Source organism: Heteronotia binoei, chromosome 21 (assembly GCF_032191835.1).
Source record: "Heteronotia binoei isolate CCM8104 ecotype False Entrance Well chromosome 21, APGP_CSIRO_Hbin_v1, whole genome shotgun sequence".
NCBI classification, from domain to species: domain Eukaryota; kingdom Metazoa; phylum Chordata; class Lepidosauria; order Squamata; family Gekkonidae; genus Heteronotia; species Heteronotia binoei.
In genome coordinates this window covers 170,303,774-170,316,021 of record NC_083243.1, presented here as the reverse complement: position 1 = coordinate 170,316,021, position 12,248 = coordinate 170,303,774, and the positions used below count along the sequence as shown (strand labels likewise).

At 44.5% G+C, this 12,248-nt stretch overlaps 1 protein-coding gene across 1 annotated transcript; it reads right to left on the bottom strand.

The window, feature by feature from the left end:
* Positions 1–8,972: 8,972 nt before the first annotated feature.
* On the bottom strand, positions 8,973–12,198 carry MED19 (mediator complex subunit 19). Its single transcript, XM_060263342.1, has 5 exons — positions 11,918–12,198; positions 10,950–11,206; positions 9,815–9,911; positions 9,626–9,720; positions 8,973–9,397 (listed from the first exon to the last, which is right to left on the bottom strand). Exons 1-5 carry the CDS (start codon positions 12,147–12,149, stop codon positions 9,329–9,331), a joined length of 750 nt encoding a protein of 249 aa, XP_060119325.1. The 5' UTR covers positions 12,150–12,198; the 3' UTR covers positions 8,973–9,328.
* Between the last annotated feature and the right edge of the window lie 50 nt (positions 12,199–12,248).

Here is a 12,248-nt window from a genome sequence, read left to right as displayed (position 1 = left end):
CCCCGATTCCCTGGTGAAGGAAGGAGTCAGAGCTTCCTTTGGCATGCTCACTGGATCCCATGGGAGAGATACAAGGAAAGCACCTTTAACATAGAGTGCTAATGTTTTAAGCATGTTTTATTTTAAGTTTTTTAAAAATTGTGTTTGTCTGTGTCCTTTATAAAGTTTATATCTCTACCAACTAATCTTAAATAGGTACACACACAGCCCGGCCTGACATAGCTCAGCCCAGCAAGGTCTCGTTTACGTCAGATCCAGCTCTCATAACAAATGAGTTCAACATCCCTGCTATAATAAAGACAGATTAGGCATATAGAGGGCCAAGGACTTTTGAGGGGAAATCTGCATGGCTTCTGCAAAGGGAAGTCTTGCCTCACCAACCTTTTGGACTTCTTTGAGAAATTGAACAAGCACGTAGACAGTGGTGACCTAGTAGACTAGGGGTGTCAAACTCATTTGTTATGAGGTCTGGATCTGACATAGATGAGACTTTGTTGGGCTGGGCCATGCATGTCATAAAATGTAACACCAGGTAGTGAAGCTATACACTTTATAAAGGATAAAGACAAAAACAAAGATATTATTTATTTAGAATACAAATTCTTGCAGTATTTTGTTTAAAATACAAGGGTGGGGGAATAGTGGGACTTGGCAATGCAGTTTTAAAAAGAAAACATGAAGAAGCACAAGGATCACAGCAGAAACTAAAAATATAAAATGCTCTGAGCCTAGGAAAATGAAAACATGTAATGGCTGAGCATTGCAAGCTTCTCTCAACCCCCTTGGCTCTACTCAGATTGGCAATGGCTCTCCAGTGTAATATCCCCCTTTGGCTGTGGATTCCCAGGTGAGAGTACTCACTAGCCACCAGTTCTCAGGTCCATTCAGCAGAAACAAGCTGGCTCAAAGCATCAACCCTTTATTTGCAAGAAGACAACTCAAGCAACAGCTTCAACTGGCCATCCAAATGTTGAAAAGTGAAACTACTTGAGCTGTACTGCATTGAAATACATTGCTGCACAAAGCTGCAAGGAAAATGTAGGAAGAATTTTCTATTGGGGGAGGGGAAAGCCATGAGCCTGATTAAAGCTCTGGGTGGGCTGGTTGTGGCCCATGGGCTGTAAGTTTAACATCCCTGCAATATATATCAGGACTTTCAAAAAGTTTTTGACAAGGTACCGCATTAAAGACTTGAGTAAATTTAGCAGCCACACGATAAGAGGACAGGTTCTTTTATGGATTAAAAATGTATTAAATGAAAAAGCGAAGAGTAAGAATGGACAGCTCTCACAATGCAGAGAAGCAGGCAATAAGGGTGTGGGGGGGGGGAAGGTAGGTTTTTTTGGGTTTGGCTATACCAAACAAAAAACATCGGTGTATACTGATATTCCCAAATCCCGATACTGGTACTGCACTGGGATTTGGGAAAGAATTGGTATTGTCAAAAATATTCAGCTGGGAGGGCAATGGCAATGCCACCCCATCCTCCCTTTTCTGGTTACTATCACTGGTCCTTTTAGTGAAACTGACAACTGGAAGTGACCTGGACAAGGTGGGAATGTAACCCCTCAAAGGAGAAAGGGGAGCCCTCTTTAAAGAGCTCCCCTTGGTGCCTAGCAGGCAGTATTAGAAACGCAAGAGACAGAGGGGAGGCATTATTAAATGTTTTTCCCCACCTCCAGCTGGGAGGGAAAGGCATTTAAATCTGACCTGCACAGGGGAGTGAAACTGACAACTTGTCAGATCTAAATGACTTTGTGTCCTAACCAGAGGAGGGGAGGGAAGTTTAGTTTTGGGGTTAGCTATATTGGTAGATTTTATTTATTTACTTTTGATTTATATGTCGTCCACTCCGCAAGCAGACTCTGGGCGACTAACAGTCATAATAAAGACAATTTAAATCACAGTTGGAAAAGGATAAAAAACATAAAAATTTAAAACCAAACATTTGGTGCTACAGAAGAGATTTTGTAACACAGGCAGTTTATATCGATATCAGTTCTTCTGTTAATCTGTTAGCAGTATTGCTCAGCAACATAGCAGTGGCAGCCTCATCCCACATTAGTTGTTGCAGGCCTGTCGAAAGAGTTCGGTTTTACAGGAATGCAGATTAGTTGATACCCCAAAAATACCAATAACGGGGTATTTGGGGGTATTTATTTGGTTTAGTTATGCTGAATGCACACCCCTGGTAAGCAGTAGGTCCCTCAAGGATTGGTAGTGGCCAAGTTTGCAGATGACACAAAATTATTCAGGATGGTGAAGAGCTCTAAGAGGGCCTCCATAAACTGGGTGAATGGGTGACAATGTGGCAAATTAAGTTTATTGTTGATAAGCGTAAGGTGATGCACACTGGGACAAAAAAAAATAACTTCCAAGTATAGGCTAGTGGGGTCTGAACTTGCTGAGACAGAGAGGAAAAGATCTTGAGATCACAATGGATAGTTCAATGCAAGTGTCAGCCACTGTGCTGCAATGATGAAAAAAGAAAACGTTCGGGATTATAAGGAAAGGGGTTGAGAATAAAATGGCCAATATTTTAATGCCCCTATAATGGAACCTCATTTGCAATAGTGTGTTCAGTTCTGGTCATATCTCAAAAAGGACATTGCAGAGCTGGAAAAGTACAGAGGCGGGCAACCAAGATAAGGGAGTTGGAGCACCTTCCCCCTGAGGAAAGGCTGAAGAGACTGGGACTCTTCTGTCTAGGAGAGATGACTAAGGCAGGACATGATAGAGGCTTACAAAATTAAGCATGGTGTGGAGAGAGTTCATAATTTTTTTTCTCCCTCTCCCAACATGTAAGCACTTGAGGGTATCCAGTGAAACTGATGGGTAGCCAGTTCAGGATAGACAATAGGAAATACCACTTTACACAGAGTGTAAAGGCAGCCCCCTGAATGTTTCAGAAACAGCCTCTCCATCAGACCTTCCCGCAGCCCCACTTCTGTGGGAAACTGTGCAGTGATAGTGCTACTCATCTTGATGAGAAAAACTGCACCTAGCTTTACCCCCAATCTCAACACACACACACAACTCTCCTCAGTGATTTATTGCTGCAGGAGCTGATTGCATCTGTTTGTTTTTGTGTGAGAATGTGTAGAGGCACACTGCAGAACACTGTTCCATAGTTTGCTGGCTGCCTTTGGGCCTCTTAGCCTAATCTGTCTCATGGCCTTTGTTGCAAGAACAAAATGCCCCACATCAAACTCCTAGGAAGAAAAATACAACATGTTGCTGATGCTTTGAAGCTGGGGAAAAGGAATCCTTTATCTGGAAGCCATGATGACTAGGAAACTAAAATATGGTCTCACCTTCTCTATCATCTAGATATCCATTCCTCAAGTGCGATCCAATTTGCAGCTACCTAAATCCATATATCCAGCCCACACTGAGATTCTTCTCTAAGCTTGGGGGGACAACCCCCCACATACCCAGATTCACAGCAAAATACATTTATTTATCAGATTTTTATTCCACTCTTCCCCCAAAGCAGGCTCAGGACAGATCACAATAAAGCAGAGAAGACTTGTTACAATACATTATCTTACATCGGAGCATTAAATCTCTCCCTGTGCACTTGTTTGCGAAGTCTTGGCAGCGATGAGGGGGAAGCCATAATGGGCTTGTCAGCGGCACTTGTGAGGATCGAGGGGGTTCAGGAGCTGGAGTGGTGCTTGAGGCCAGGAGCTATGCTGGGCTTCCTAGCACTGATGTGGAGGGGTGAAAGCTGCACAGCACTTGCCTGTGGCAGCTGCAAAAGGAAAGGGGTTTGGGAAGCTGCAGCAGGCCCAGCAGAGAAGCCCAGCCACACTGGACTCGCCAGCATTAATGTTGGGGTGGGGGATAATGGGTGGCAGGGTTTAGGTAGCCTCAGCAGGCATGGCAAGCATCGATGTGGAGTGGGAGTGAAGCCTCAGAGAGATACTGTGCCATAGAGTCCACCTTCCAAAGCAACCATTTTTCTCCAGGAGGACAGATCTCTCGTCTGGAGATCAGTTATAGTTCTGGGAGATCTCTAGGTCCTACCTCAAGGTTGACAATCTTGGCCTAGCAACAACTATTGGGTGATTTGATACCATTCTACTCAAATGACTCTTGACCTAGCTGCTTGCTACTGTTCCAGCAGCAGCCACCCTATAAGTCAGTGCGATGCAGCAGCTAGTGCTACAAAGTAGGGTCTGGGACACTCAGGCGCAAATCGCCAGACTGCTATGGAAGCTGACTGGGTGATGTTGGACCAGTCACATACCTTCCGTCTAACCTACCTCACAGCATTGTTGTAAAGATAAAAGGGCAGAGAGGAGAATGATGTAAGCTGCTTTAGTCCCCACCGTAAGGAAAGGTGAGATATAAAGTCAATATAAAGTAAAATGGGAGGCAGATAAAAGACACTTTGGTGGGTAGGAAGAAGAGAAAGCAGCAGGGAAAGAAGAAATGGCATGGGGAGAGTAATACAGGGAAGTGATGTTCCCCCCCAAGTCCTTGAAGATTCCCTACCACACAAGTGGGCATGGTCCAGCAGATGGCACCAAACAACTGGATCACTTTTTTTCCCCAGGCAGAAAGAAAGCTGATGTAAGCGGTAGATGAAGGTATCTTAGCTACTGGGAGGGGAGGACGACAGGAGAGGCTACAGAGGCTTTCAGGGAGGGAAGAAATAGTAGGGGAGGGAGAAATTAGTTTTCCCCTCCCCTCTAATCTTTGCAGTTTCCCACTTGTACTACTACTAGTAGCTATGAATGTAAGGGTGGGCAGGGCCGGCTCACCCACTAGGCAGTTACCTAGAGCACTGGGACGAGGGGGCACCAAACTGAGCTCCCCCCTCCTGGTGCCCATGACAACCGCCTAGTTTGCCCTGCCGCCATGCGCCTTCCCTCGCTGCCGTGCAGCCGTGCTCCATCGCCCCCTGCCTCACTGCGCCAAAGCTGGATCCTACCCGCTGCATGCCAGCATGCCATCTAATGCTTTGAAGCCTGCTCCCCCTCACTTCCGGTTCCATAGGGACGATGGAGCGCAGCTGCATTGCAGTGGTGAAGGGAGGGAAGGCAGCGGAGCGTGTGTTGCGGCACTGCGATGGCCGGGGGTGGGGGGTGGACAGGAAGGAAGCCTGCCTAGGGCGCTGTGTGCTGCTGGCCGGCACAGGGTGGGTGTGGGCAGAAGTTTGCAGGTGTTAGAATTCACCATCATCTCACCCAATTTACAGTTTGAACTACAGTATTGACGAGTCTTTTACTATCAGCAACTGCTGAAAAACTGGCTGTGTTGGGTCCAGCAGAGGTATTTGTCATGTGTTTTACCTCCATCAGTCTTAACTCTCATTCCCACCCATTCCAAAGTAATACATAGGAAAGGACAACAGATGCAACGCACAATAAACCTTTGCCTGTTTCAATTAATGAGCAAAAGGTATCTGAGCTCATTTGCCGCTGCCACCCCTTTTTACTTTGTTCTCTGTAACAAACAGAAGGAATGTGTAAGGACAGAACAGAGAAATATAGTCACACAGTTCAGACTAATTTCTGAAGATGGGAACTTTGACACAAAAACCTTATACCTTGAATAAAACTTTGTTGGTTTTAAAGGTCCCACTGGACTCACTTAGTTCAGGCTAATGCAAGCAGCTAATCAGCTGAGACAGTGAACCCACAGGAAGGAAAACGTAGGCAAGAGGCCTGGGGGATGAATCTGGAACTTTTTAGGTCAAGAGCACCATTCCAAAGTTGCATCCAGCATGCACAGCACTCACCATTCACTACCAGCTCTAGTCATGGAAACCACTGTGAAAATATTCCCTGACTGTAGTGAAAAAACAAACATTTACCTGGAAAAGTTCAACACTTATTAGTATCTTAAAAGCAGACTGTGATGGGCTATCGATGATTAATGCCTAACAGAGTCTGAGACCTTTAAGAACATAAAAAGCCATGTTGGATCAGGCCAATGGCCCATCCAGTCCCAACACTGTGTCACACAGTGGCCAAAAACAAAACCCAAGTGCCATCAGGAGGTTTACAAGTGGGGCTAGAAGCCCTTCCACTTTGACCCCCAAGCACCAAGAATACAGAGCATCACTGCCCCCCGACAGTTCCAACAATATGCTGAGGCTAATTGCCACTGATGGACCTCTGCTCCATATTTTTATCCAATCCCCTCTTGAAGCTGGCTATGCTTGTAGTCACCCTCACCTCCTGTGGCAGTGAATTCCACATGTTAATCACCCTTTGGGTGAAGCAGAACTTCCTTTTATCTGTTCTAACCCGACTGCTCAGCAATTTCATTGAATGCCCACGAGTTCTTGTATTGTGAGAAAGGGAGAAAAGTACTTTTTTCTACTTTCTCTATCCCATGCATAATCTTGTAAACCTCTATCATGTCACCCCACAGCCGACGTTTCTCCAAGCTAAAGAGCCCCAAGCATTTTAACCAGGCCTTGGATTCAGTGGGAGCTCACAGGAGGGCAGCTCCTGAATCTTTGAGAGTTCCACTTCCTTGTCCATTGAGCATAACAATCCCTGGAGGAGCTCCATCACCTATTTTTCTACAAAACGCCCCCTGGTTTTAACCTTTCTTCATAGGGAAAGTGTTCCAAACCTTTAATCATTCTAGTTGTCCTTTTCTGGACTTTTTCCAATGCTATAATATCCTTTTTGAGGTGCGGTGACCAGAACTGTACACAGTATTCTAAATGAGACCACATTAAGTGACAGGCTGTTCAAATGGAACTCTGTGGAGAGAGTCAGTTAAGAAAAGACAGCTGGGAACTGACAGCTGAAGAAGAGGCAGTTAAGCAATGACTGGGCTGAGGAGGCAAAAGTAGTGAGAGGATCAAAAGGGACTCCCCACTGAAACTGACAAGAGAAACTGCTTCTAGTTAAGAGAAGTAATCCCTGCCCAGTGAAAAGGGAAATAGCTCTTAAAATTGTTGAGTGATCCTGGTCTGTATATATAGGATTTTGGGAACTTCGTTGTATGTTCCTCCCTTCTAGACTTTTAAGAATCAGTGAAACTTACAAACCTATGCTTGAGTATTTAAACAGAAAATGAAAAGGAAGTTTCTCCTTAAAGTTTTAAAAGACCTTTCTGAATGGCAAACACACTTGTTGGCAACAAACTATCTGAAGTTAGTGTGATTACAGTTCCCTCTGTTTTATTATTGGTTCACTTCATATATTCTACCCCTTATTCTACCTGACCTTTTCTCCTCTAAGTTAAATAAAACATTGCAAGAAATAAGAAAAAATGGAAAATCCTGTGCATGAGGGAGGGAAGAGGGCAAGATGGCTATAGACATATGCAGATTATAAAATAATGTACTTTAAGTTACCTAATAGCTCTTAATGAGAGATATGATTGTCTGAAGGATACAATGGATGGTAACTGAATAGCCCTATGGCAATCCTTACGCAGATGTCACTTCTAAACCACTATATAGCTATTACGAGTTCTGTCCCTCATTTCCCAGTTTATGGTAACCACAGTTTATTCTGATGAAAGCAAGCTGGCCTATGGGGTGAGGAGGGGACACAGCTGCATCATTTTTCCTTCAGGCCAATGCAGTTGGTGCTACTGTAGTCACTGTGTTACCTCATTCCAACTTTGCTCTGTTAGCAGAAGGTCTGGGCCAACAGAGCTACACAAAATTAACCCACTTTGGTAGATGCAGCTGAGGAGACAGGCAGTGTGAGGGGCAAACCTTGCTGCAGCTTACCTGTTTCCTTTTAAGAGTAATGAGATTACAAGAAGTTGATGGAAAGCCACAGAAAAAATCCTAAACATAGAACTGAAAAGGTCAACAAATCTCTCTTTCAGGAACTCCTCTAAGTATTGGCAGAATTGTATAGTCCAAAAAGGCAGAATGATGGAACATATTTTTTCATATCACTCCACTGTAAACAGTCATTTAGGTGTGGTAATTCTAATGGGACACAAGAGGAAAGAACACACAGAGAAAGATGATGAAAAGGTGTCAAGAGTGAAATATACAGATGAAGACATACCAACAGCCTTCGCTGGACAGCCATCCCACTTGTTTTTAAGAGCCGATAGATACAAATGATATTACAAGCACACTGGTTAGAAAATTTGGAGGAATTTAGCTTTCCAAACCATTATGATTTATACTCCAATCATTAGAAGTTTCAGTCCAGAGGCACCTTCAAGATGAACAGATTTAATTGTGGGTATAAGCTTTTGTGTGCACATCTGATAAAAGCTTATAACCAGAATTAAACTTCGTTGGTCTTAAAGGTGATGCTGGACTCAAACTCTGTTCTACTGCTTCAGACCAACATGACTGCTCACCTGAATCTAGTCCAGTCATTACTTATTTCTACTTTCTCAAGCTTTATGAACTTCATAAGGAGTGAGCAGAACCCGACCTTCACCTTGATCTAGTATAAACAACACACCAGACTTTTTATGCTCCAGCTTGTCTCCTGAACTGCTGCATTCAGCTGTAGTCAATGAAGGGCATTTGCTTAACAAATGTTTTGTGCTAAAAGTGGTTCCACAGGATCAGCCTGATTTAATACCTTTCCTTTTTCCTAAGCTGATCAGCTTGAAATTTGCACCCATGGTTACACCAAAGAAAATTCTTCCACGTCATCCTTTGGTAAGCGACTCATACATAAGCAAGGCAACACAGCAGAGTACAACACGGCAAGTCTAGAAAGCAGTACTAGAATTCCAAGGCCTGCGTTTGGTTTCTGAGGGCAAAAGCTGCTCTTCTATCCAGCAAGCTTAATCCCTGGGAGATGAAATCTACCATTGTCTTATCAGTGTGCTGCCTTCTCTCGTCATACTCCATTCAGAGAGAGCAGCTTAGTGCAATCAGGTTATTAGCGTGTCCAGGAGTAAATAGAAGCCATGCTCCATGAATAATAATGAATCAGTGGAATTATTTACCTTTCTGCAGAAGATTACAGAGCTACTTACAAAGTCCCTGATAAATGAGGAGGCAGCCCTCAGGATTCCTTCAAATCATTAGCATCTCCTCCAACAGAGATTTAATTAAAATCTGAGACAGACATCCCAACTTAGTCAGGATCATTTTATACCACATCCCCCCCCCCAAAAAAAAACCCCTGAAACAATGGAAGGTTCTCTGCCAAAAGACAACAGCGTGCTTCATGTCACAAGCAGTCTGTATGTTCCCTAGTGGAGTCTCAGAAGTTCCACCCAGTAGTTGTCTTTTACAAGTTGTTCCACAAGGTTAAAGGAAAGTATATGAATCAGCAGTCACTCCACCGTCATTGCTTGTCCTTTTGTCAGCAAGCTTGCAGCACCTTCCTGAAGCACTCTCTCCAGCATACTTTCTGGCAGGACTTTACCGGAGGCTGCTACTGCTGCTGGCTTGAGAGCTGCCCACACCTGGGTGCTCAGGGCTATGCCGGTTCTGAGGAAAAAGAAAAACACAGAAGAATAACAGGGAAACCCTATTAGTTACTTATTTCTTGCTGAGACTCAAGGCGGGTTACAATTGAAAATAGCACAGTAAGCCAATGGAAGCAGCATGAACCACAGAGTTTCAGACCAGAAAAAAAAACCTCTGCTCTAATACTTTTCCTTTCTGACTTCCTTGTGCTGAAAGGGGAATACTTGTAAAAAGGCCCCCCAAACTCACCTTTTTTTTCTTTTTCTCCTTCTTTTTTCTTTTCCGCTCAGGATCATCCTCTTTTTTCTTTTTCTTTTTCTTGTGATCAGAATCTGAAGGTGTTTCTGCCCAAAAAGATTCAGTAATTGAAGAAGGCATAATTCAGACAGAGGTGAGGAATAGTGGTGGTTTAGGCTATTGGATGAAGAAGCATCTTACCTGGAGGGACAGGATCCTGGGTACGGCTCTGCTTATGTTTGTGCTTGTTTTTTTTCTTAGGTGGCTGGATGTGCATTAAACGACACTGCTCTGGCAGCTTTAACAGCACGAAAAGAAACGGAAGCACATTAGTACAGGGAGCATCTCATCATTCTGCTGTTGCACAGGGCAATTTTGAGGAAGGAGGCTCTCGAGACTTCCACAGGGAAAGTTCATACTAGTTTACATTCTATCTGTTGACAACTCAGAATTCCCGGGCCGCCTTTGGGTCAAAGGGGCCCAGCTATTCTGAAGCCACTAAGTGACATTATCTACCATGTCCAAACTTTCCAAACACAGCAAAGCTCAGGCTCTGCTATCCTCAGTGCTTTCCACAGCTGTCCCCAAGCTACTGTTACATACTCTATCTGCTACACCCTCAATAAATGATAAACCTATCCTTCATGGAATACTCCACCGGAATTCAAAGAAAAATTATTCTGCTCTGCATACCTGCTCAGTAACTAAGGAAGAAAACCCATGGCTCTCTGCCCAGTAATAATCTTTTCTATTACAGAACGAAGAACTTCTATAATCTCCTGCTTGGGATCTCTATTTACCACTGTGCCCACCAAACAAAAAGAGCCCCGCAGCGCAGAGTGGTAAAACTGCAGTAGGAGCCCTCTGCTCACGACCTGAGTTCAATCCCAGCGAAAGCTGGTTCAGGTAGCAGGCTCCAAGTTGACTCAGCCTTCTATCCTTCCGAGGTCGGTAAAATGAGTACGCTGCTTGCTGGGGGAAAAGTATAAATGACTGGGAAAGGCAATGGCAAACCATCCCATAAAGTCTGCCGTGAAAACTTTGTGAAAGCAACGTCACCCCAGAGTCAAAAATGACTGGCGTTTGCACAGGGGACTACCTTTTTTTACCACCAAACAAGATGATTCCTAAGGTGCTGAACTCAAAATGTGATCTCAGTCTCTCATGAATACACTAATAGGAATTCATATTTTTCCCATGATCTTCAACTCTCACCACAGCTTTCCAGCACAAACAGGTTTTCTTCTCTATCAGGAGACTACAGTGTAATTTTCCATCAAGAGCAAAGATGCCCCCCCTCACTATAGTCCCTATTCAGCTCCCATCGTTGACTTACCGGGCCTGCATGGAGACGAAAGCCTGTGAGCATTGTACCAGTTATGGGGTTAAATGAGCTCCCACAGATGGGAGGCTTCTCAATGAGAGAACGCAGACTACTGTTGTCATGAGAGCCTGGAAGATCTATCATCCCTGGCAGATCAGGCAGGAAGTTACTGAGCTTCTCCTTCACCTTTTTGCCACAAAACTTGTTGTAAGCATGTTCCAGGTTATAGTAGGTAATAAGGTTGGTGCTCCCTGTTAATTCAGTGGTGCCTGTGCAAAGCATAAAACATTGTAACATGTACCGTGATTAGTTTATCAGAAAGCAACATTCAGAATAGGTCAGGTGCAATGTTCCCTTTAAGCTGCAGAGTCTTGTGAGCAAACATTCTACTTTGTGAACTACTGGCATTAAAGCTGTGAGCTACTGCATAAATTTAGTGTGCTCTGGGGTCATTCTTCCTAAGCTAAGACAAAAAATTGTAAGCTGGGAACTATAAATCTGTGAGCTAGCTCACACTAACTCAGCTTAGAGGGAACACTGGTCAGGTGTACCATGTAAAACTCTCAGTACTGAACCAAATTTCTTATGCAGCCGACTGCTTTATCTCGGTATGAAGCAATGTAACGTTTCCCCTCCTACCACATAACCTTTATCCGTACCACAACATTCTGAATCTCTAGGTTCCCACACATTTAAGTGCACAGTACTTTTGCAAGGAAAGGGACACGCATGTTGCAAACCACCCCCTCTCCAACCAAGATGTAATAAATGTTGTCAAGCGGAGCTATTCCTTTGGTGTCACAGAGATGGTGTGTTAGTGTAAGGAAACAAGCAGAACAGCCCGAGCCCATGATTGCATAGCTGCAAATTCCACCGTCCTCAACAAAACTTGCTCTTAAGCAGCATATTCGTAAACTACCATTGGCCCAATACGCACAACCCGTCTCTAAGCACCGGTTGGCACCCCTCCCCTTTACTACCTGGCAATTCGCGCATTAGGTAAAAAGGGCCGACAGCCGCCGCTTTGCGTGCAGTTTCTTCTCCAGCGGCAGTCACCGCAGGTATAGGGGGTGGTCCACTCCCGGGCCCTCCGGGTTTTCCCGGACCAAACCCCAGAGCAGCAGCTGTAGTAGACTGAGGCGGCTCTGCCCCACCAAAGAGAGCGGAAAAATTCTCCATCATCCCGGCATGCTCCGCGCAGCATTCTCCCATTGGCTCCGCATCCTGACGATCCCTTACGTTTGTCTGGTTTTCATTGGACAACGTTTAACCCACCCCTATAGGTCATTGGCCAGCAGGCCTAGAAACCTA